This window comes from Caretta caretta, chromosome 9 (genome assembly GCF_965140235.1).
Source record: "Caretta caretta isolate rCarCar2 chromosome 9, rCarCar1.hap1, whole genome shotgun sequence".
Taxonomy (NCBI): domain Eukaryota; kingdom Metazoa; phylum Chordata; order Testudines; family Cheloniidae; genus Caretta; species Caretta caretta.
Genome location: NC_134214.1, coordinates 61,817,790 through 61,842,674, shown reverse-complemented (window position 1 = coordinate 61,842,674; position 24,885 = coordinate 61,817,790). Strand labels below are relative to the sequence as shown.

The window sequence follows — 24,885 nt, the reverse complement described above, 5'->3', positions numbered from 1 at the left end:
AACCTTTGTTTCTCCCCCCTCCAGCTTTGAAAGTATCTTGTCTCCTCATTGGTCATTTTGGTCAGGTGCCAATGAGGTTATCCTAGCTTCTTAACCCTTTACAGGTGAAAGGGTTTTTCCTCTGGCCAGGAGGGATTTAAAGGTGTTTACCCTTCCCTTTATATTTATGACACACACCCCAAATCACAGATAGGGTGAAACGTTGGCTGTGATTTCTTCCTGGACCTCTAGGAGAAAACAGAGTTAATAAGACACATGCACCTCTAAATATACTACCAAGTATATAAATACTAACAATATTTTCCACATCTCAAGGACAATTTTAACCAGTTGATTCTGGGAAACTTTCACAGGTGAGTGCATCAGCCACTTTGTTAGAAGCTCCTGAGATGTGTTGGATGTCGAAATCAAAATCTTGGAGTGCTAAACTCCACTGAATATGTTTTTTTTTTATTTCCCGTGGCTGTATGAAGCCACTGTCGCGCAGCATGGTCGGTTTGCAGGTGGAAACGCCGTCCCCAAACATATGGGCGTAGCTTTTCCAGAGCGTAGACAATGGCGTAACATTCTTTTTCACTGACTGACCAGTTGCTTTCCCTCTCAGACAGCTTCTTGCTGAGAAACACTACAGGGTGAAATTCTTGATCCGGTCCTTCCTGCATTAAAACTGTTCCCATACCACGCTCGGATGCAGCTGTGGTTACTAGGAACGGTTTGTCAAAGTCTGGGGCCCTTAGCACAGGGTCAGACATGAGTGTCGTTTTAAGCTGGTTAAAGGCCTTCTGACACTCTTCGGTCCACTGAATGGCATTTGGCTGTTTCTTTTTGGTTAGGTCTGTCAGTGGGGCGGTGATTTGGCTGTATTGTGGGTACAAATCGCCTGTAATATCCGGCCAAGCCTAAGAAGGATTGGACCTGTTTCTTTGACTTTGGGACCGGCCACTTTTGGATAGCATCCACTTTGGCCTGTAGGGGGTTGATAGTTCCTTGACCCACCTGGTGTCCCAGGTAAGTCACTCTGTTTAGGCCTATTTGACACTTCTTAGCCTTAACAGTTAGTCCTGCCTCCCTTATGCACTCGAAGACTTTTTGTAGATGTTCCAGGTGTTCTGCCCAAGAATCCGAAAATATGGCCATATCGTCAAGGTAGGCGAAGGCATATTCTCCTAATACCGCTAGGAGACCATCTACAAGTCTTTGGAAGGTGGCGGGTGCATTCTGCAGCCCGAAAGGGAGTACATTAAATTCATACAGCCCGAGATGTGTGGTGAAGGCTGACTTGTCCTTGATGGATTCATCTAGCGGTACCTGCCAGTACCCCTTTGTTAAGTCCAAGGTAGAGATGAACTGGGCCCGTCCCAGTTTCTCTAATAGTTCATCTGTGCGTGGCATTGGATAGTTGTCTGGGCGAGTTACAGCATTTAGCTTACGATAGTCCATGCAAAAACGTATCTCCCCATCTGATTTGGGAACTAGAACCACTGGAGATGCCCATGCACTGCCAGAGGGGCAGATTATACCCATCTGTAGCATATCCTGGATCTCCCGTTCAATAGCAGTTTTAGCTTGAGGAGACACCCGGTAAGGTTGGACTTTAATTGGGTGAGCATTACCTGTGTCAATGGAGTGGCATGCCCGTTCAGTCAGTCCTGGGGTGTCTGAGAACGTTGGTGCGTAGCTAGTGCACAGCTCCTGGATCTGCTTTTGCTGCATACGCCCAAGGGTCATGGAGAGGTTCACCTCTTCCATGCCACCAGCACTTTTCCCTTCGTAGTAGACATCTTTGGGCCACTCAGCATCATCTCCTCCCTGGGCTGTAAACTGACAAACCTTTAATTCTCTGGAATAAAAGGGCTTTAGAGAATTAATATGGTACACCTTAGGCCTTCGGTTGGAGGTGGGGAATGCTATGAGATAATTAACAGCTCCCAGGCTCTCCTGGACTGTGAATGGCCCTTCCCACGACGCTTCCATTTTATGGGCCTGGAGAGCCTTTAAGACCATGACCTGGTCCCCTACTTTGAAGGAATGCTCTCTGGCATGTTTATCATACCAGGCTTTTTGCTCTTTTTGAGCATCCTGTAGGTTTTCTTTAGCAAGGGCTAAAGAGGTTTGGAGGGTGTTTTGTAGGTTGGTTACAAAGTCCAGAATGTTAGTTCCTGGAGAAGGTGTAAACTCCTCCCATTGCTGCTTCACCTACTGTAATGGCCCCTTAACCTCGTGGCCATATACAGGTTCAAATGGTGAAAACCCTAAACTGGGATGTGGTACAGCTTTGTAGGCAAAGAGCAGCTGCTGCAACACTAGGTCCCAATCATTGGAGTGCTCATTTACGAATTTAGGTATCATGGCCCCCAAAGTTCCATTAAACTTCTCCACCATGCCATTTGTTTGATGGTGGTAAGGAGTGGCAACCAAGTGATTTACCCCATGAGGTTCCCAAAGGCTTTCCATAGTTCCTGCCAGGAAATTAGTTCCTGCATCTGTGAGGATGTTGGAGGGCCAACCTACCCTGGCAAAAATGTCTGCTAGTGCCTGGCACACACTTTTAGCCCTGGTGTTGCTTAGAGCTACTGCTTCCGGCCATCGGATGGCAAAATCCATGAAAGTCAGTATGTACTGCTTCCCTCTGGGTGTCTTTTTGGAAAAGGACCCAGAATATCCACAGCTACTCACTGAAATGGAACTTCAATGATGGGGAGTAACTGGAGAGAGGATTGACCTGGTCTTGGGGTTTTCCCACTCTTTGGCATACCTCAGAAGACCGGATATAAGTAGAAACATCCTTGCCCATTCCCTCCCAGTGGAATGACCTCCCCAAACGGTCTTTGGTCCTGTTCACCCCAGCATGGCCACTAGGATGATCATGGGCTAAGCTCAAGAGCTTTACCTGGTACTTAGTTGGAACTACCAACTGTCTCTGAGGATGCCAGACTTCCTGGTGTCCACCAGAAAGAGTTTCCTTGTATAAAAGTCCTCTTTCTACAACAAACCTGGATCAATTAGAAGAGCTGAGAGGCGGTGTTGCTCCGGGCTGCCGTCCAAGCTCTCTGGAGGCTTTCATCTGCTTCCTGTTCGGTCTGGAACTGTTCCCTTGATGCTGGAGACATCAGTTCCTCATTGGATTGTGGACCTAGGCTTGGTCCCCCTGGAAGCGATGTGGGGGATGGGGCTGTTTCCATTGACTGTGAACCGCTCTCCACTGGTGCACTATGTTGGGGTTCAGGCTCCGGCTAAGCCTCTGGTGTAGGATTATTGGCTGCGGCCGGTTCAGGTTTGGTGGGGCCCTCTGGCGTTGGGGTTGCAAGTACTGGATTCAGTGCTGGCAATGGGTCTGGTGCTGGTTGTTCTGCCAGTTCCAGTTCTAGGACTGGCTCTGTCTGGGTCTCTGGGACTGGATCCACTACTGCTGTTGCAGACATTGGCCTGGGGTCTGGGGCCATCACCTCTGACCAGGTCCTGGTAGAAGTTTCAGGAACAGAGTTATGCATGACGGCTTGTTTAGCCTGGCTGCGGGTGACCATTCCCACCCTCTTGGCTCACTTCACATGATTGGCCAAGTCTTCCCCCAACAGCATGGGGATGGGATAATCATCATAGACTGCAAAAGTCCACGTTCCTGACCAGCGCTTGAACTGGACAGGCAACTTGGCTGTAGGCAAATTGAAAGAGTTGGACTTGAAGGGTTGAATTGTCACTTGGATCTCTGGGTCGATTAAATTTGGGTCCACTAAGGAAGCATGGATAGCTGACACTTGTGCTCCGGTGTCCCTCCGCGCTGTGACCTTCTTCCCGCCCACACTCACAGTTTCCCTCCGCTCCAAGGGTATCTGGGAGGTATCGGGGCCTGAGGACCTCTAGTGTGATTCCAGTGCAATGAACTGTAATCTGTTGGGGTTCTTGGGGCAGTTGGCCTTCACATGCCCCGGCTCGTTACATTTAAAACATCGTCCAGCTGACAGATCACTGGGGCGAGGTGGGTTGCTGGAGAATGGTATGGCAGGACGATAAGGTGTCTGGAGAGTTCGTTTCAGGGTAGTCGGGGCCTTGGGCTTTTTCCTTTCCCTCCATTTCTTTTTCCTTTGCCTCCATAGCTCTCCTGCGGGCAGCCTCTTTGGCTCTATCATGTTTGCCTCTCTGTTTTTAACTAACTTTACACCCGAGAGTTAGAAATAAAAAAACAAAAAACTTGGCTTGTAAAATTTTGCTGTGCTGGAATCGGATATTTATGTTCTCTGGTAGTGATTGTCAGCCTACAGAAAAATCCTTTAAAAAATAACAAAAAAAACCCTAACACCTTTCAGAGTAACAGCCGTGTTAGTCTGTATTCGCAAAAAGAAAAGGAGTACTTGTGGCACCTTAGAGACCAGGCAAATAGACAGAAAACCCCTCTAGTTGCTCTTCGGTTTAAAAAAAAAAAACTTCTTCAGGTCTGTGAAGACTTGTGAATTTCCCTGCAGGAAGTTAACTACCCTGCCTTTAGGCAGAGAAAACTCCAGCTCACAAAAGACAATTCCCTTTTGTCTCTGCTCTGGCCCCCAAGCAGAGACAAAAAAAAAAAAAAAACCCTCTAACTGCTTTCAGCTGAAAACCTGCTTTCCAGCAGCCCAAAGGAAAAAATAAATTCCCCTTTTAAAATCTGTGCTTCTTGTTCAAAAAATCTCAAATTGATCTCAAAATGATTTCAAGTTAATCCCACCTTTGCCACCATGTCAAGGTTCCTTCCCCACTCTGAACTCTAGGGTACTGATGTGGGGACCTGCATGAAAACCCCCCTAAGCTTATTTTTACCAGCTTAGGTTAAAACTTCCCCAAGGTACAAACTATTTAGCCTTTTGCCCTTGGACTTTATTGCTGCCACCATCAAGCGTCTAACAAATATATAACAGGAAAAGAGCCTGCTTGGAAACATCTTTTCCCCCCAAATCCTCCCAAACCCTACACCCCGTTTCCTGGGGAAGGCTTGATAAAAATCCTCACCAATTTGCATAAGTGAACACAGACCCAAACCCTTGGATCTTAAGAACAATGAAAAAGCAATCAGGTTCTTAAAAGAAGAATTTTAATTGAAGAAAAGGTAAAAGAATCACCTCTGTAAAATCAGGATGGTAAATACCTTACAGGGTAATCAGATTCAAAACATAGAGAATCCCTCTAGGCAAAACCTCAAGTTACAAAAAGACACAAAAATAGGAATATACATTCCATTCAGCACAGCTTATTTTATCAGCCATTTAAAGAAAACAGAATCTAACGCATATCTAGCTAGATTACTTACTAAGTTGTAAGACTCCATTCCTGTTCTGTTCCCAGCAAAAGCCTCACACAGACACAGACAGAGAGAGAACCTTTGTTTCTCCCCCACTCCAGCTTTGAAAGTATCTTTTCTCCTCATTGGTCATTTTGGTCAGGTGCCAATGAGGTTATCCTAGCTTCTTAACCCTTTACTGGTGAAAGGGTTTTTCCACTGGCCAGGAGGGATTTTAAAGGTGTTTACGCTTTCTTTTATATTTATGACAGCTCCATTCCCCATTGATACCCATCGAGCAATGTCCAGAAGGGGGCAGTAATCTTGCCCCATTAACAGTGACCAATCACAACACGTTTAGGTGATTTTAGCTCTAAACATAGGTCAGACTAGACAATCACAATGGTCCACTTTGGCCTTGGAATCTATTAATCTAAAAATCTATGAGTCTGTTTCCTATGACATAGAAAAATCTATGTTTCAAGTATGTTATTTAGTTGCAAAGTCAAACACTCAATAATTAGAAATGCAAACAGGTTGCCCATGCAGCCTTAATTCTCTCCCCCCACCCCTGTGCATATGCATAATAATGATGTCTTTAATTACATGATCATATAGTATTTTTCCCATGGGACTCTGCTTTATTCAGTGTCCAGGAGGGACAGTGCTCAGGGAATTCAATATTTCTTTTGTTCCTCATTGTTCAGCCTGTGGCCCCTGCCTTATTTACTGCCACCATCTAAACCCTTGGCTCAATACAGAATTACTACTTTTCGAACTGAGCATTTCCAGGGTGATCTCTTTGCAGCATCACAATGCTTCAGCCACATTAATGTTTATCTTCCCAATGTCTCTGAGAGATGACCGAGTATTGTCTCGTTTCACAGAAATGGGGCATGGAGGCTGAAAATTAAATTTATAATTTGCAAAAACCTCCATTAATTTTGGGTGCCCAATTTGAGAAGTGTTGGGCCTGTTTTTTTGGAGTACTTGGCATTATATAGAACTTTGCCTGTTTGAAGCCCTGTATGTACATTAACTGATTAGCCCTTACACCCCCCAAGTGAGGTAGGTGGTTGTGTTAGGGTTGCTACCTTTCTAATTGCTGGTCACCAGACCCCCAAGGCCCTGCCCCCTGCTCTGCCTCTTCCCCAAGGCCCCATCTCTGCTCCATCTCTTTCCCCCAGAGCCTTAGCCCTGCCCAGCCTCTTCCCCCAGGCCCTACCCCTCCTCCACCTCTATCCTCAAGGTCTTGCCCCCTTCTCCGGCTCTTCCCTATGTAAGGATAAGGCCTTTGTTTGCAGCCATATTGTAAGGCCTAAAGCCAGATTAAAAGAGCAGCCAAGCAGCAGCCATTAGCTGAGAAGCAGGACGTCACATCCTCACATTCCATCTAAATTACATTAAAACAATGTAATATCAGGCTGTTAAGAGGGAGACCCGTCCTAATGGCATCCACTATCACCAGATAAACAAAACAGATTTTAAGATGGTTAAAGAAAACCTAGTTTGATAGCATTCTGTCTGTCAAGAAATTATTTATTAATAGTTGTGGTTGTGAAATTTTTATTTTTTTATTGTTTTGTTATTATGGTTTTTACTTTCCTATTGTTTACCTGTATGGTTTTTGTTTGGTTTTTTAATTGTTTTTGTTTGCTGTATAATTAGGGTAGTGGGATATGATTGGTTAGAGAATTATGTTATAATATGTTAGGATTGGTTAGATAGATTTTAGTAAAATGATTGGTTAAGGTACAGCTAAAAAAGACTTAATTTTTATTACATATACTAGGGTTCAAAAGGAAGTTCTTTGGGAACCAACTTCAGGACACAGCCCCAAAGATCAGAGCTGCCAGTCTTTAACACTCTGCCAATGACACCGTGCAGAAACTGGAGTCCCCCAGATGGACCTGGTCCTGACTGGCCATCAAGAAAAGGTCAGCTGTCTTATTGGGAGTGGTGAGCACTGTATGTGTAGCGTGTGCAGTCTGTTTTTGGTGATTGTTAATAAATAGAGGGTATGTAGTATATTACTGTGTAAGGCTCTTTCACTGGCAAAAGGTCCTGCAAAGCTGCAGAAGTAGTATACACCCAGAGCCCTGTGTACTGGGAAAGGATGTGGGTACTTGAATTGACCAGGTTAGTTACACCCTGAGCCCTACTAATTGGGTACGGGTGGCCCTGAGCCATACAGATTGTGTAAGGGTAGGTGCTTTTCACCTGGAGCCCTATGAATTGGGAAAAGGTGGGGGTGCCCTAATGTGTGCAGGTAACAATTTTGCTGGAAAGAATGCAGGCAGCCTACAGTCTTTTGGACTGAACTGATAGAGTCTAACACAGTAAATAATAGCAGAGTACCTGGGCCTTCTGTCAGAAAGGGTCGCTACCTATCTGGCAGAATGACCACCCCAGAACAACAAGAGAAAAAGGAAATGAAGAAAAGGAGGGGGAGGCTAGTTGAGAAGCCCACCCTCCTTACTAAATGGGTAGTGGGACAAAGCCTGTGCCCATGGAAAAGGACTGTTCAGTGAGGAAAGCAGGATCAGGCCCAGACAAGGAGGCAGGCAACTGATAAAGAGATTGGAAAACAGGTTCGGAGCCCTGGGGGCGTAGTGGCAGGAGTAAAGAAAGGAGTAGGTACAGGCATGGGGATTTCAGATGCCTGGGACAATACCTGAAATGGTGAAATCTGAACTAATGAAGGTGTCATTTTGGGAGATAAGCAAGTGATTTAAGGAAAGAGAGTGAGAAGTTAACTCTGCAGAGGCTGGAGGGAATTAAGCAGTTGAACGTTGTGAAAATGTTAATAAGGAAAAGTGCTATAGGAAAAGAATTCTTGGTTTCTTTGCAGCCATTCTGAAGGAAAAATGAGCCCTTTTCCAAAGGAATGTCTGTAAATAAGCCAGGCAAAGAGACAATCTGATTTAAATCATTTGACTATAAACAATTTAGTCAAATTCACTAAAAGAACATAAGGGGTTTCTGTTGGAACTTAACTGCCCCCAAATGTATACAAATGTAATCTATGTACAGCTGTATGAAAATTAAAGCAGTGTAAGGGATGTTAAGCAAAAGAGTATGTATGTATCTCTGTGTGTGTATATACATATATTGTGTAAATATGTGAGGTTTTAAGGACCTAAATCAATACTCCTGGTTTGTAGATTTAAGATGTATTGATTTTGTTTTGTTTTTAAATAATACCACTAAAATCCATTTGAATCTTTCATTCAAAGTTGCAAAACTGACAGACACTTTTTTTCCAGACATAGGTAACTAGTGTTGTTTGGCTTTGGTATTTAGCATTTAACCCTTATGGTACCTCAATGCTTTATAAAGTTCAATATCTTTTTAAAGACCAAAGTTGTGGCTGCAGCAGGGCAGTCAAACCCAGGAGAATGGGAAGAGATTCTGGATTTGTAACAAAATAGCAGATAAGAGCTGTAGTTAAAAAAAAAAAAAAAAAAAGAAAGAAATTAAAAAAAAGACAATGTCCCTCTGGAGCAACAGTAGGGGAGAGATGCGCACAAAAAAAGCAACATTAGGAACACTGAGCCTTAAGGTGGCTTTGAGTAATTAGACTGTCACTTTGATAAGGGTACATGAAAACTCTGTGAGCGCAAAAGAAACAGTTACACTGTATGTAAAAACTGATGTGGCTAATGTTATAAAAGTTAAACTAAGGAAGGAATGTGCATTTTTCCCAGGACATGGGCAATGTATATTGTAGAAGGAGTAAAAGAAATGCAAACAAAACATTCTGCTTAATTAAAATCCCATTAGGGCTACAAAGGGAGCCACAATAGGTTGTGTTTTCTTTTTCAGATCGTGTGTTTTGAAAGCAGGAGTTGATGTGGAAAGAAATCAAAACTCTTGTGGAAGTTGATTGTGTCCCTTTTAAGACAGAGTCTCTGAGCTCTGCTGATGGCTTTGGATCCAAAAGCAAGCCAGAAAGCATCTGTGTTGATGCAAATTACCTAACTGATAGAGGACGGAGAGAACTGCCCATAAATGGCAGTACCAAAGGAGCTGCAGATAAAGGATATACCTGGTCACAAACAAACTACCTGAAACCAAAAGGCTCAAATTATGACCCCCCAGAGAAAGGTGAAAAAAGAAGTCAACCCTAAGAATAAGAGGGACAGGCTAACCCTAAGTAGAAAAAAAAATACTTTTTTGTGTGTATGCACAGTGCTGAAATCTGAAGACAGGTACAAAAGGGGTCTGCTTATATGCATGACACCCCTACCTTTTAATCCACCAAAACCCCAAGAATATAATTAAATTAAAAAGCCTATACAAAAATTTCAAAAAAACATTGAACACACTGGCCTCACAAACAAATTGTCTAAATAAAAAGGCATGGTATAACAAGATACGTTTAATAGATTTAATGCTAATGTTATTGTTAATATTAAACATTGGGATAAATTTAAGGTTAATAAGTACCCCTGTAACAATGTATAGTGTGTATGATTTTTGGAAAAAACCTTTAAGGTCGTAGGGTAATGCTTCTCAGCTATTAGCTATAAATGAACTTAAAGCTTAGCATAGCAGAAAAAACATTACAAACCTGGTCTGCTGTATGAAAAGGGAAACTGGGGTACACCACCTCATGAAATGAATAACTGAACAGTGGGTTAATTCACCCTTAAAGGGTAAAAGCCATTAAACCTGGCCTGCCTATAGAACAAAAACACAAGAAAGCATGGGGATAATTCCTCTGTTTTGCCTGCAATCAACAAGTGTATTTGTAAAAGAAAGGAATATTTTAAGCAATAATCTGCCATCCCAAAAGGGGTAGAAAGATATTCTTTTTGTCTTTCAAAAAATCAGGAGAAGCTGGTACCAGCTAAAGAGCAACCCAAAATACCACGAATCTACTGTTGCGACGAAAATTGTATTTTGTGCTTTATGTTTGTTTTGTGGTGTTTGTCTTGTTGCTTGCATTGTTGTGTATTGTGTTACAAAAAGAGAGGATACTGCATTAGGCAAAAAAGGATTAATAAGCATTTTAAGTGTATTTACAAAAACCAATGTTGCAGAAGGCCAGAGGTCAAGGAACGCCAGTCTGTTAACAGGGAAACATCCTTAAGTGGTAAAAGCATATTTAAAGGCAAAATATGCGTGAAACACAAGGTTTATCTGTTGGCGGGAATAAAAGGATGGACATAAAAAATTTTGAAGCACAAAGTGAAATTACCAAGGGAAAAAAAGGGTATTAAAAACACTGGTTGCTTGGGAAAAAAAATCAGTAATAATTGGCAAGTCTTAATCAACTTCCAGCACACAAGCCCAGCTGAATGCACCTGGGTGTTGTATAAAATTGAATGTAAGGAAAGGAAGGCCATTGGAACACCTTCCCTGATTACTATAAGGGGCAGTACATAAAGGCCCAGTGAAGGTCTAGCTGCCCTAATACTATCTCAATGTAAACTACTAAAGGTTATTGGATTTGGCTGGCAACCAAGAGGGATGGGTAGCCTAAAAAAAGATCCCCAAGAAGTGAATGAAACTGCTTTGGGTGAAACTGGATTAGGAGTTGAAGTACTGGATGCTACTAACAAAGAGGTAATGGCAAACAAACGAAGTTATGTTACAGCTAAAATACAAGAATTGGAAAAGCCCATCAGTGTATACTTGTCAAAATTAGAAATGGGACAACAATTATTTTCTAAAATACTGCCAGTATGGCAACAGCAAGGGAAAAAGAATCTGTTATTTTTAGCAGGGACTATGGATACAGTACAAGAAAATGTGTGCTTAGCATTAGCCTGTACACAGGCCCAGAAAGTAAGTCAGCAGTTAGTTATTCAAATAATTTGGGAAGGCATGCAAGGAAATTTACCTTTGGAAATAAAAAAGTTGTTGTGGGAAAATGTTACAGAAGGGGAGAAGCAATTAATGATGTGGTAAAAAATTGGTAAATTTTACCCTAAATAAAGTTCAAAGGGTTCTACAAGCATATGTAGTAACCGTACACCCCAGTCTAACTATTAATATATATCCAGTGGTACCTGTAAAAATCCAATTAACAAAAAATGTGGGTATGTATTCCACTGATCATCATTCCTGGGCATATTTAGAAAAAACCCCAACAATGGAAAACCATTAACATGTTTCAGTGTGTAGCCAATAAAAATTTGGGATGTGTGTGTAAAAATCAAAATTTATAAGAAAAAGATAAATGTTTCTATGTTAAAGACAAAAACCCTAACATTGTGTGTTTAATATATTCACTACACAAAAGTCAGCTGTTGTATATGCAGGAAGGGGATGGGTTTGTGTTAAAAGTCATTGTCCAATGGTAGTAGCAAATGATAAGGAATTGTATTTTATAACTTATTTAGTTAATAGATGTTTCTGCAACATTACAAAGATTAAAAGTTGTGATTTTGAATACTGTGTACCTGTATGAATTGTAAACTAGTTAAAGTCTAAACCACAGTTGTATCACAATGTAATGCCTATAACCTTAGGCACGAATAGGACCATGATAAAAAAATTGTTAATCCATCCTATGTTACATTCGCATTTACAAAATATTGCAAAGACGGGAGAACAAATACATATTAAAGTACAACATAATAATACAGAAATCACTCATGTACTAAAAACTATTGCAAATGCAGGACATCACTCGTGGTGGAAAACACTATTAGGGTGGTCACCTTCTGCAAGGGGTATGCTAAATATCATGGTTCACCCCATTGTGGTGATCACTGGAATCCAATTGGCTTTATTAGTAAGCATAGTCGCTTTGGCTTGCTGGATGAAGAGAACTGTTCGAAAACTACAGAAAGCTAGCATGCAAAATCAAATAGGGTCCTGGTTAATTGTACCCAGGAGGCAAGCCCAAGCTCAGCAGGTCTGAGTATTGGACTTCTGAAATAGTAATGACAGCTTTGGTAAAAGTGTCATTAAGTAGTAGACTGTAAGGATAAGGCCTTTGTCTGCAGCCATATAGTAAGGCCTAAAGCCTAAGGCCTTCATCTGCAGCCTGATTAAAAGAAGGGCCTAGCAGCAGCCATTAGCTGAGAAGCAGGACGTCACATCCTCACATTCCATCTAAATTTCATTAAAACAATGTAATATCAGGCTGTTAAAAAGGAGACCCCGTCCTAATGGCACCCACTATCACCAGATAAAGAAACAGATCTTAAGATGGCTAAAGAAAACTTAGTTTGATAGCATTCTGTCTGTCAAGAAATCACTTATCAATAGTAGTGGTTGTGAAATCCTCATTTCTTTATTGTTTTGTCATTATGGTCCCCGCTTCCCTATTGTTTATCTGTATGATCTCTGTCTAGTTCTTTAATTGTTTCTGTCTGCTATATAATTAATTTTGCTAGGTGTAAATTAATTAGGGTAGTGGGATATAATTGGTTAAAGAATTATGTTACAATCTGTTAGGATTGGTTAGATAGATTTCAGTAAAATGATTAGTTAAGGTACAGCTAAAAAGGACTCAAATTTCACTATATAAACTGGGGTCCAAAAGGAAGTTCTTTGGGAATTAACTCCAGGACACAGCCCCAAAGATCAGAGCTGCCAGACCTCAACACGCTGCCAATGACACATGCAGAAACTGGAGTCCCCCAGATGGACCTGATTCTGACTGGCCATCAAGAAAAGGTCAGCTCTCTTATTGGGAGTGGTGAGCACTGTATGTGTAGCGTGTGCAGTCTGTTTTTGGTGATTGTTAATAAATAGAGGGTATGTAGTATATTACTGTGTAAGGCTCTTTCACTGGCAAAAGGTCCTGCAAAGCTGCAGAAGTAGTATACACCCAGAGCCCTATGTATTAGGAAAGAGTGTGGGTACTTAAAGTCATAGAATAGTCATAGAATCCTAGAATATCAGGGTTGGAAGGGACCTCAGGAGGTCATCTAGTCCAACCCCCTGCTCAAAGCAGGACCAATCCCCAATTTTTGCCCCAGATCCCTAAATGGTCCCCTCAAGGATTGAACTCACAACCCAGGGTTTAGCAGGCCAATGCTCAAACCACTGAACCCCCAGATTAGTTACACCCTGAGCCCTATGAATTGGGTACGGGTGGCCCTGAGCCCTATAAATTGGGTAAGGGTAGGTGCTTTTCGCCTGGAGCCCTATGAATTGGGAAAAGGTGGGGGTGCCTAAATTAACCGGGTTACTCCTAGAGCCCTACAGACTGGGAAAAGGTGAGGTGCCCTAGTGTGTGCAGGTAACACATAGGCCTCACCCCTGCTCTGCCTCTTCCCACAAGGCCCCGGGTCCCCTTTTCAACCAGACTGTCCAGTCAAAAACTGGCAACCCATTATGGCACCCAGACACTGAAGGCAAAAGCCAGACTGTCCGGGTAAAAGCCGGACAGGTGGCAAACCTAGAGTGTGTGTAATTATCATCCTCATTCTATAGATGGGTAAAAAAAGTGATGCAGTGAGTCAGTAAACATGAGCATTAGACCTGGGGGTCAGGCAGTGTGCCTTGTATCACATAAACAGAGATAGAATCCAATTCTTCGAGACAGCATTCAACTCTCTTACCATGAGATCATCCTTTCTCTTCCTACTCTCCTGCCACAAGAACGAGGGGATGCCATGAATGAAAGGCAGCAGATTCCAAACTGATACAAAGAAATATTTTTTCACACAATACAAAAATAGCATATGGGACTCAGTGCCACAAGATACCACTGAGGCCAGGATCTTACTAGGGTTCTGACCATGACTGGATATTTAATGGCTAAGAACAGCAGGGTTTGTAATAGAAAGGATGAAATAAATAACCAAATGCTTTGGAAGGGCTTTAAGCCCTCCCGCTTCAGCGCATAGACCAAACTCTAATAACTGATGAGGCGAAGAAGAAACTTTCCCAGCGACCAGGCTATTCCACAGCTGCCACCATAGAGTTTGTTGAACCTTGCTCTGCAGCAGCTTTCACTGGCCACTGTCAGAGGCAGGATACTTGAGTAGGTGGAGCCTTGGTCTGGTCTCATTTAGTCTGACAGCTCCTGTTTATGCCAAGATGCAGAGAAACTGTCTCTGTGGATCTGCTATATTTATCTGTCAATTTATATTAGTGACATTTCCTAGTTGTGTATTTTAATAAGTTTAACTAAGCACCAGTCTCCTGGAACCAAGACTCTGCTGAACTCCAGGATTCTCCAAAGCAGAGCAGAGAGAATCCGTCCCATCCAACATGATTAATTTGTTCCCATTTGAAGAATCTGCCAGAAGTTTTTACATCTCCGTGAGATTAAAGGGATCATATCATAGGCAGTGAACAGGCAAGGTCATGTTCCCATGCTCCAAAGGAAGGGAAAGTCCCATTAGCAGGGCTGATGCCGTGAGGATGACTCTGACCCAAAGCAGTAACAATTTGGTTCAAAACCAAGAAACAATTGTGCAGAGATGTCCAAAATGTCAGCCAATATATTATCATTATTATTAAAAACAGCAGCAGTAATAGATAATGACAATGACGGGAGTTATGTAGTCCAGGGGTTTCTCAATCTTTTCCTTTCTGAGGCCCCACCAACATGCTGTAAAAACTCCATGGCCCAGCTGTGCCACAACACCAGGTTTTCTACATGTAAAAGCCAGGGCCGGCGTTAGAGGGTAGCAAGTAGGACAATTGCCCAGGGCCCCATGCCACAGGGGGACTCACAAAGCTACATTGCTCAGGCTTCAGCTTCAGCCCTGGATGGCAGGGCTCCGGGGTTCAACCCCATGCGGTGGGGCTTCGGCTTTCTGCCCTGGGCCCCAGTAAGTCTAATGCCAGCCCTGCTTGGTGGACCCCATGCAAGCGGCTCCTGCCCCCCCACCCCCGGGCCCCAGAGCCCTGGCTGAGAACCACTGATGTAGTCCACTGTCCTTAGATAAGGCATGTCTCCTCTCCTTACCTTTAGAAAGGCTGATACCACTGATCATGTTCCTTTTTTGCAGCTGGTAAAAGGCGATTTCTTGCAGACAGGCTCTCTCCAGCTCTGAGAGACTATGCAGGGGCGCAGGCTGCATTCTGACTCTCTGTCCCAACATAGAAGCTTTGGTAAAATTCCCCTGAAATATAAATGAGAAAACATGGAAGGTGGAAAATAGAAACTGTTTTGCTTGGGAGAGGAGTGGTAAAAATCTGACAACTGTATAGAAACTTTCAATCCCAACTACCCCCACTTACACCAGAAAATACATCAGTGTGCAAAGAGAAGCACTCAGAAGTGTGGAAGGCCAGGTGAGGTTCTGCAGCCAGCCTTAACTCTGGCCTCTGGGGCACATGTATCACTACAGTACAAGCCAAGATCTCTGGGTCCAGCCAAGCTGTGCATTCCTGATTCTGAGTGCAGAGGAGGGCCAATTCAGTTCTCTTCTATATACGTTTTTATACCCCAGATTGAGCATCTTCCAGCAGTGCATAAGCCATGTGACTATTCATCTCTCACATGTTGGTTGTTCTCTCATCCTCTCCCTCAAAGGAAGAAGCATATGCAGTGGATTGTCTTCTTTTTGGCAGTGTGCCATTTTATTATTAATTGCCATTATTATTTTTTATTATAGCAAAGAAACAGGTCTGCTGTAGTTAAGGTCAAAACCAGCTTTCTGTTCTAAATGTTCTAAAATCTGTACAGTTATCAAATTGCCTTGAAATTTGGGATGCCTCACAGAGGGGCAAGGTAAGAGCAGTGACTCAAATTTGGGGGCATTTAACCAAGGGGTTCCCAAAATACAGCACCAAGGAAAAAAATTTTTTTAATAAACGTTGACAGATTCTGGTAACCTTTTTTGCTCACAGATAGTGATCAAACCAGGGTTCAGATCTTCACACCAGGGTCTCCATTGCTCAAGGATTACCCCACCAGAGTGCCTGGCAACCACCAGCTCTTTTGAGGAAATCAGATTAAAAGAGTTTGCTTCTCCACTTAGATACTGGGGGAAGGCTCATTTGCCTATTTGCATGCCTAACAGATTATGCTGAGCATGTGCAGAGAGAGTGTCTAACCACCTGGAAAACTACTTCTACGTAACAGGAGCTATATTCGGCTCATTGACTCTGAGCACTGGCACTGTAAGTTCAAATCCAGTTTGGGCAGAATTCTGAAGTAAAAGAGTAAGCATATTGCTCCAATCTGCCTCCACCAAAGTTTTTTTTTAATTATTATTTTGGGGAAGTGTAATCTGAATACAGCAGAATATTCAGAAAATGTTAAAACTGTTTTGAAAACAAACTACATAAGCAAATGCTCCCTGGATGGGGAAGGTGATCCGGGATGCGAGAATAGGTGGGAATAGGGGAAGAATGGTTTGGGTCTGTCTCTCATTCAGGGGTGCAATCCAGACTAATGAGGGATTGTGTCACTGCCTGCCCTGAAACCTGGGGTGCCTCACAGTGCTTTGTTGCTGTAGCTCCCAACCTGGGCCACTCACAAACAGCCTGACAACATGCAGGTCACATCCTGAGTGTCTGTGAATAGCCACAGCCCTGGTCCAGCAACTCGGACCCCAGCAGCCTGTCAGCAATACACCAGTCACACTCTGGCTTCCACCAGCCTGGATTACAACTTGCAGGGTGACCCCAATGCACTCCCAGTCCTGAATTCCCCCCCCCCCCCAACAGGTGTCCAGCATTGTCCAGCCCTCTCCTGGAGAGTTTAGACATTTTAGGTCCAGTGCCCCTGTAAGGGACAAATATACAACAGTCTGCTACTTTAAATGGAGTTACCCAAACAATTCACAATGCTGGATTAGTTTTGATCAAGGAATAAAACAAGGTTATTGAACAACAAAAACACAGATTTTAAGTGAGTACAAATGTAGGACATTAAAGTCAGAAACAGTTACAAAAGAAATAAAGATAAATGCTTTCTAGTAACTAAATTTAACAAACTAGACTTGGTTCAAAGTAAAATTCTTACCACATGTTCCCAGCAACATAGCTGACCAAATTCTTAAATCAGGATCTGCCCCCAAAAGGCTGTTTCCTTTGTCTTCTCAGGTGAAAGAGTGAGCAAGAGAGAGAGAGAAAATACCAAGGGTGTTTTGCCCCTCACTTTTATAGTTCAGTCCCCCTTTGAAATGCATTTTCCTGAGGTTTAACCTACATAAAGTTCCTTCCTATGGCATCTCCTGGTTAAAGAGGTTCCGTGCTGCTGTTTGCTAAAATACACCTCAATATTTTCCTGCCCCATTCCTTGCCAAAGAATGGCCACTGGATGGGTAATTGCCAATGAACATTGCTGACACTTGGCTAGAGATTATTACAATGATATGTAGGGTGTGAATACATGGGTGCATTCGATCACAGTCTGCAGTGAGGGAGTGGGTATTATGAGGAGGTGGATAATGGGAATGTGTGATAAGGGTGGGAAGAGGGGTTGGGGACTCAGGGAGGGAAAGGGGAGAAGATGGGAGGGGTTGGTGAATTTGAGGTAGCAAAGGAAGTTAGGGGTATAGGAGTGGGGGCCCGATACGCCCTGAATTCACCCCTTACATGTGCATGCTGGGCTCAGGGGGAGTCCTATCCTTCTGCAGGCGTCTGAGCCATCCTCCACCCATTGTGTGCTCTGGGATCTGGGGGACCCTGCTTCTCTTGTCTCAGCCCCTCTCCCTGCCCCTCCCTATGAGCTGGGATCTGGGGTGCAGGGAATGAAGTTAACAAATGTAAACACCTGAAGTCCAGAAAATGAATAGTTAAGATACACATCCCCCTGTGTGGGGTGGGGGAGGGCAGGTCGGGGGCAGAGGCTAGCGGTATGGCGGGGGAAGTGTGGCAGAAGCAGAGGCAGGAGTGCCAGCTGGAGATGGGTAATGGGACTGAGGGGCCCAGCACGCAGCTCCGCTACATACCCACAGTAGGGTGCAGGCCTCCAGTGAGCTGCTGCCTGCGATACTGTACACAGCAGCACACGGAAGGAGACAGCACGGAGCAACTTCTTACCTGGTAATGGGTTCTGCAGGGCCAGCCAATGGCTTAGGCCTGGTCTACACTACGAGTTTAGGTCGAATTTAGTAGCGTTATCTTGATTTAACCCTGCACCAGTCCACACTACGAAGCCCTTTTTTTCGACTTAAAGGGCTCTTAAAATCGATTTCTTTACTCCACCCCCGATGGGGGGATTAGCGCTGAAATTGGCCTTGCCGGGTCAAATTTGGGGTACTGTGGACGCAATTCAACGGTATTTTGGCCTCTGGGAGCTATCCCAGAGTGCTCAGTTGTGACCACTCTGGACAGCACTCTCAACTCAGATCCACTGGCCAGGTATACAGGAAAAGACCCGCGAACTTTTGAATCTCATTTCCTGTTTGGCCAGCAAAGCGAGCTCACCTGCACAGGTCACCATGCAGAGCTCATCATCACAGGAGACCATGCAGTCCCAGAATCGCCGAAGAGCTCCAGCATGGACCAAATGGGAGGTACAGGATCTGATCGCTGTATGGCGAGACGAACCCGTGCTGGCAGAACTCCATTTGAAAAGATCTCCAGTGGCATGAAGGACAGAGGCTATAACAGGGACCTGCAGCAGTGCCGCGTGAAAATTAAGGCGCTCAGGCAAGCCTACCAAAAAACCAGGGAGGCAAACAGCCACTCGGCTCAGAGCCCCAGAAATGCCACTTCTATGATGAGCTGCATGCCATTCTAGGGGGTGCAGCCACCACTACCCCAACCCCGTGCTTTGACTCCGTCCAAGGAGTGGGAGGCAACACGGAAGCAGGTTTTGGGGGCGAGGAAGATGACGACGATGAGGAGGTTGTAGATAGCTCACAGCAAGGAAGCGGAGAAACCGGTTTCCCCAACAGCCAGGATCTGTTTATCACCCTGGATCTGGACCCAGTACCCCGCAAATCCACCCAAGGCGGGCTCCCGGACCTGAAGGCGGAGAAGGGACCTCTGATGAGTGTACCTTTGTAAGTATTATACATGGTTTAAAAGCAAGCGTGTTTAATGGCATTCGCGGCCAGTACAGCTACTGGAAAAGTCTGTTAACATGTCTGGGGATGGAGCGGAAATCCTCCAGGCACATCTCCATAAAGCTCTCCTGGAAGTACTCCCAAAGCCTTTGCAAAAGGTTTCTGGGAAGGGCAGCCTTATTCCGTCCTCCATGGTAGGACACTTTACCACGCCAGGCCGGTAGCACGTAGTCGGGAATCATTGCAGAACAAAGCACTGCAGCGTATGGTCCTGGTGTTTGCTGGCATTCAAACAACATCAGTTCTTTATCTCTCTGTGTTACCCTCAGGAGAGTGATATCATACATGGTCACCTGGTTGAAATAGGGTGTTTTTAGTAAGCGGACATTCAGAGGTGGCTGTTCCTGCTGGGCTGTTTGCCTGTGGCTGAACAGAAATCTTCCCCGCTGTTAGCCACGTGGTGGGGGGAAGGGTGAAGCCATCATCCCAGAGAATTGGGTGTGTGTCGGGGGGGAGTTAGTTGGGTTTCTGCTGCACTTGAACCCAAAAACCGCAGCCCCTCCTTTTAAATGGCCAACCCATTTTAAAGGGCCAACCCAATGGCTACTTCGTTTGGAAAATGAGGGCACTGCTGTTTGAAGCCATTCCCACATGTTATGAAGTTTAAAGAAGCCAAAAGACTGAAGGCTTACCATGGCAGCCTGCAAGCTGAATTCTGCTGCCCGGCCCTGCATGAGTGATCTCTCACACCAAACCGGCATACCCTCAATAAGAGGCAAAATGCAACCTTGTAATGAAAGCACATGTGCTATGTAATGTTAACAGCAAGGTTTACCCTGAAAAAGCGTACCTATTGTTCTATAAAATGTGTCTTTTCAACTACCACTCTCCCTTTTTTTCCCCTCCACCAGCTGCATATGTTTCTCCTTCCCAGAGGCTAGTGAAGATTAGAAGACGAAAAAAACACACTCGCGTTGAAATGTTCTCTGACCTCATGCTGTCCTCCCACACTGACAGAGCACAGCAAAATACGTGGAGGCTGACAATCTCCGAGTGCAGGAAAACACAATATGGCCGCGAGGAGAGGTGGCGGGCTGAAGATGGTAGGTGGCATCAGCTTGCTGAAAGTAGGCAGGAATCAATGCTCAGGCTGCTGGAGGATCAAACTCATGTGCTCCAGAGTATGGTTGAGCTGCAGGAAAGGCAACAGGAGCACAGACCGTCGCTACAGTCCCTGTGTAACCAACTGCCCTCCTCCCCAAGTTCCATAGCCTCCACACCCAGACGGCCAACAACGTGGTGGGGGGGCCTCCAGCCACGCAGCCACTCGACCCCATAGGATTGCCCTAGCAACTGAAGGCTGGCATTCAATAAGTTTTAAAGTGCTATATGGCTTTGTCCTTCCCTCCTCCACCACCCCACCCAGTGCTTCCCTCCTCCACCACCCCTCCCGGGCTACCTTGGCAGTTATCCCCCTATTTGTGTGATAAATAAATAAAGAATGCATGAATGTGAAGCAACAATGACTTTATTGCCTCTGCAAGCAGAGATCAAAGAGGGTAGGGGAGGGTGCTTAGCTTACAGGAAAGTAGATTTCAGAGTAACAGCTGTGTTAGTCTGTATTCGCCAAAAGAAAAGGAGTACTTGTGGCATCTTAGAGACTAACCAATTTATTTGAGCATAAGCTTTCGTGAGCTACAGCTCACTTCAGCAGGAGAGTGGGGTAGGGGGAGAGAAAACCTTTTGCAGTGGTAAACACCCATTTTTTCATGCTTTGTGTGTATAAAAAGATCTTCTATACTTTCCACAGTATGCATCCGATGAAGTGAGCTGTAGCTCACGAAAGCTTATGCTCAAATAAATTGGCTAGTCTCTAAGGTGCCACAAGTACTCCTTTTCTTTTTAGGAAAGTAGAGTGAAACCGGGGCCGGGGGGGCTTTCCATCAAGGAGACACAAACAGAACTTTCACACCGTAGCCTGCTCAGCCATGAAACTGGTTTTTAAAGCTTCTCTGATGCGCACTGCACCACACTGTACTCTTCTAACTGCCCTGGTGTCTGGCTGCACATAATCAGCGGCCAGGCGATTTGCCTCAACCTCCCACCCCACCATAAACGTCTCCCCCTTACTCTCACAGATATTGTGGAGCACACAGCAAGCAGTAATAACAATGGGAATATTGGTTTCGCTGAGGTCTAACCGAGTCAGTAAACTTTGCCAGCACGCTTTTAAATGCCCAAATGCACACTCTACCACCATTCTGTACTTGCTCAGCCTATAGTTGAACAGCTCCTGACTACTGTCCAGGCTGCCTGTGTATGGCTTCATGAGCCATGGCATTAAGGGGTAGGCTGGGTCCCCAAGGATAACTATAGGCGTTTCAACATCCCCAACGGTTATTTTCTGGTCTGGAAAGTAAGTCCCTTACTGCAGCTGTTGAAACAGACCAGAGTTCCTGAAGATGCGAGCGTCATGTACCTTTCCCGGCCATCCCATGTTGATGTTGGTGAAACATCCCTTGTGATCCACCAGTGCTTGTAGCACCATTGAAAAGTACCCCTTGCGGTTTATGTACTCGCTGCCTTGGTGCTCTGGTGCCAAGACGGGGATATGTGTTCCGTCTATCACCCCACCACAGTTAGGGAATCCCATTGCAGCAAAGCCATCCACTATGACCTGCACATTTCCCAGAGTCACTACCCTTGATAGCAACAGGTCAGTGATAGCGTTGGCTACTTGGATCACAGCAGCCCCCACAGTAGCTTTGCCCACTCCAAATTGATTCCCAACTGACCGGTAGCTGTCTGGCATTGCAAGCTTCCACAGGGCTATCGCCACTCACTTGTGAACTCTGAGGGCTGCTCTCATCTTGGTATTCTTGCACTTCAGGGCAGGGGAAAGCAAGTCACAAAGTTCCATGAAAGTGCCCTTACGCATGCGAAAGTTTCGCAGCCACTGGGAATCATCCCAGACCTGCAACACTATGCAGTCCCACCAGTCTGTGCTTATTTCCCGGGCCCAGAATCGTTCCACGCCATGAACCTGCCCAATTGACACCATGATGGCCAAATTGCCGGGGATCGTGCTTTGTGAGAAGTCTGTGTCCATGTCCTCATCACTCTCGTCACTGCACTGCCATCACCTCCTTGCCTGGTTTCACTTTTCTTGCAGGTTATGGTTCTGCATATCCTGCTGGATAACACGTGTGGTGTTTTTAGTGCTCATAATTGCCACGGTGATCTGAGCGGGCTCCATGTTCCCAGTGCTAGGGCATCTGCACTGAAAAAAGGCTCAAGAAGATTGTCTGCCGTTGCTCTGATGGAGGGAGGGGCAACTGACAACATGGCTTACAGGGAATTAAAATCAACAAAGGGGGTGGCTCTGCATCAAGGAGAAACAGAATGGCCCCCTCAAGGATAGAACTCAAAACCCTGAGTTTAGCAGGCCGTTGATTTCACGGTGGGAGGGAGGGGGAAATGAATACAAAACAAATCTGGTCTATTTCTTGTTTTGATCCACTTCATCTATCTTTATACATCTTGCTGGCAGCAGACGGTGCAGTACGACTGCTGGCCATCGTCATCTCCTGGGTGTTCATTAGAAGATGGTGCAGTAGGACTGCCGGCAGTACTGAATCACCATGAGATGAAACTTAAAAGGGAAATGACCTGGCTGAGTCACTCCCACGTTTGCCCAGGCGCCCCTGACCAACCTCACCGAGGTCGGCTAAAAGAGCACCCTGGAGTACGGCGACGATGGCTACCAGTCATACTGCACTGTCTGCTGCCAAAAGGCAATGAGCTGCTGCTGTGTAGCAATGCAGTACCGTGTCTGCCAGCACCCAGGAGACATACGGTGACGGTGACCTGAGTGGGCTCCATACTTGCCGTGGTATGGTGTCTGCATGGGTAACCCAGGAAAAAAGGCACAAAGCGATTGTCTGCCGTTGCTTTCACAGAGGGAGGGAGGGAAGGGGGCGCCTGATGATATGTACCCAGAACCACCCGCGACAATGTTTTTGCCCCATCAGGCACTGGGATTTCTACCCAGAATTCAAATGTGTGGCGGAGACTGCAGGAACTGTGGAATAGCTACCTACAGTGCAACACTCCGGAAGTCGACGGTTGCCTCGGTACTGTGGACACACTCCGCCAACTAAATGCACTTAGAGCAATTGTGTGGGGACACACACAATCGACTGTATAAAAACGCTTTCTACAAAACCGACTTCTATAAATTCGACCTAATTTCGTAGTGTAGACATAGCCTAGGAACAGCAATGGGAGGAGGTGGCAGAAGTATTGGAGGTGAATAGTGGGCAGAGGGTGGAGAAGGAGACACACCAGCCTGCTCTCACCTGCTGATGGAAGGCCAATGGCATTTTGGGCTGTATAAGTAGGGGCATTGTCAGCAGATCGAGGGACGTTCCCCTCTATTGGGCATTGGTGAGGCCTCAGCTGGAGTACTGTGTCCAGTTTTGGACCCCACACTACAAGAAGGATGTGAAAAAATCGGAAAGCATCCAGTGGAGGGCAACAAAAATGATTAGGGAACACATGACTTATGAGGAGAGGCTGAAGGAACTGGGATTGTTTAGTCTGAGGAAGAGAAGAATGAGGGGGTATTTGATAGCTGCTTTCAGCTACCTGAAAGGGGGTTCAAAAGAGGATAGATCTAGACTCTTCTCAGTGGTACCAGATGACAGAACAAGGAGTAATGGTTTCAAGTTGCAGTGGGGGAAGTTTAGGTTGGATATTAGTAAAAACTTTTTCACTAGGAGGGTGGTGAAGCACTGGAATGCGTTACCTAGGGAGGTGGTGGAATCTCCTTCCTTAGAGGTTTTTAAGGTCACGCTTGACAAAGCCCTGGCTGGGATGATTTAATTGGGGATTGGTCCTGCTTTGAACAGGGGGTTGGACTAGATGACCTCCTGAAGTCCCTTCCAACCCTGATATTCTATGATTCTATGCTATTCTAGGGGGCCATTGGAGCGCGTGGGAGCCGGAGCGGGGCCATGCCATGGCTTCCAGGAGCCATGTGGTGCTGCTTCAAGGAGCCACATAGAATCATAGAATATCAGGGTTGGAAGGGACCTCAGGAGATCATCTAGTCCAACCCCCTTCTCAAAGCAGGACCAATCCTCAATTTTTGCCCTGGATCCCTAAATGGCCCCCTCAAGGATTGAACTCACAACCCTGGGTTTAGCAGGCCAATGCTCTGAGCTATCCCTCCCCCACCAGGTGTGGCCCCTGACCCAGTGCCCCGGCCGGAGTGGGGCTGAGCTGTTGGTACAGCCCCCGACCCAGCGCCCCAACCGGAGCGGGGCTGAGCCACGTGGTGCGGCTCTTGGATCATCTTAAAATGGCTTGCAGGCCGGATCTGGCCCGCAGGCTGTAGTTTGCCCACCCCTGCACTATACACTGAAATGTAAGTACAATATTTATATTCCTATTGATTTATAGGGTAAAAATGATATGGTAAAAATGAGAAAGAGAGCAGTTTTTCAGTAACAGTGTGCTGTGACACTTTTGTAGTTTTATGTCTGGTTTTGTAAGCAAGTGGTTTTTAAGTGAGGTAAAACTTGGGGCACACAAGACATATCAGACTGCTGAAAGGGGTACAGTAGTCTGGAAAAGTTGAGAACCACTCTTCTAACTTAAGACAGCTTGCAATAGCCTCCTATAGGCTGAGAAACAGCTTGCATCTGCCTGAGTGACTTGCACTCCAGTCATTCCCCTTCCTTCCTCCCTCCC

The 24,885-nt window shown here is 45.2% G+C and overlaps 1 protein-coding gene across 5 annotated transcripts in view; it reads right to left on the bottom strand.

Annotated features, from left to right (window-relative positions):
• Positions 1-24,885, bottom strand: part of ARHGAP36 (Rho GTPase activating protein 36) — a 78,655-nt gene that overhangs the window by 41,423 nt on the left and 12,347 nt on the right. For all 5 annotated transcript variants that reach the window (XM_048864625.2, XM_048864624.2, XM_048864623.2 and 2 more), the window contains one exon: positions 15,132-15,288. In XM_048864625.2, coding sequence (XP_048720582.2) covers positions 15,132-15,267 — 136 coding nt within the window. In that variant the 5' untranslated portion in view covers positions 15,268-15,288. The remainder of the gene's footprint in view (positions 1-15,131; positions 15,289-24,885) is intronic.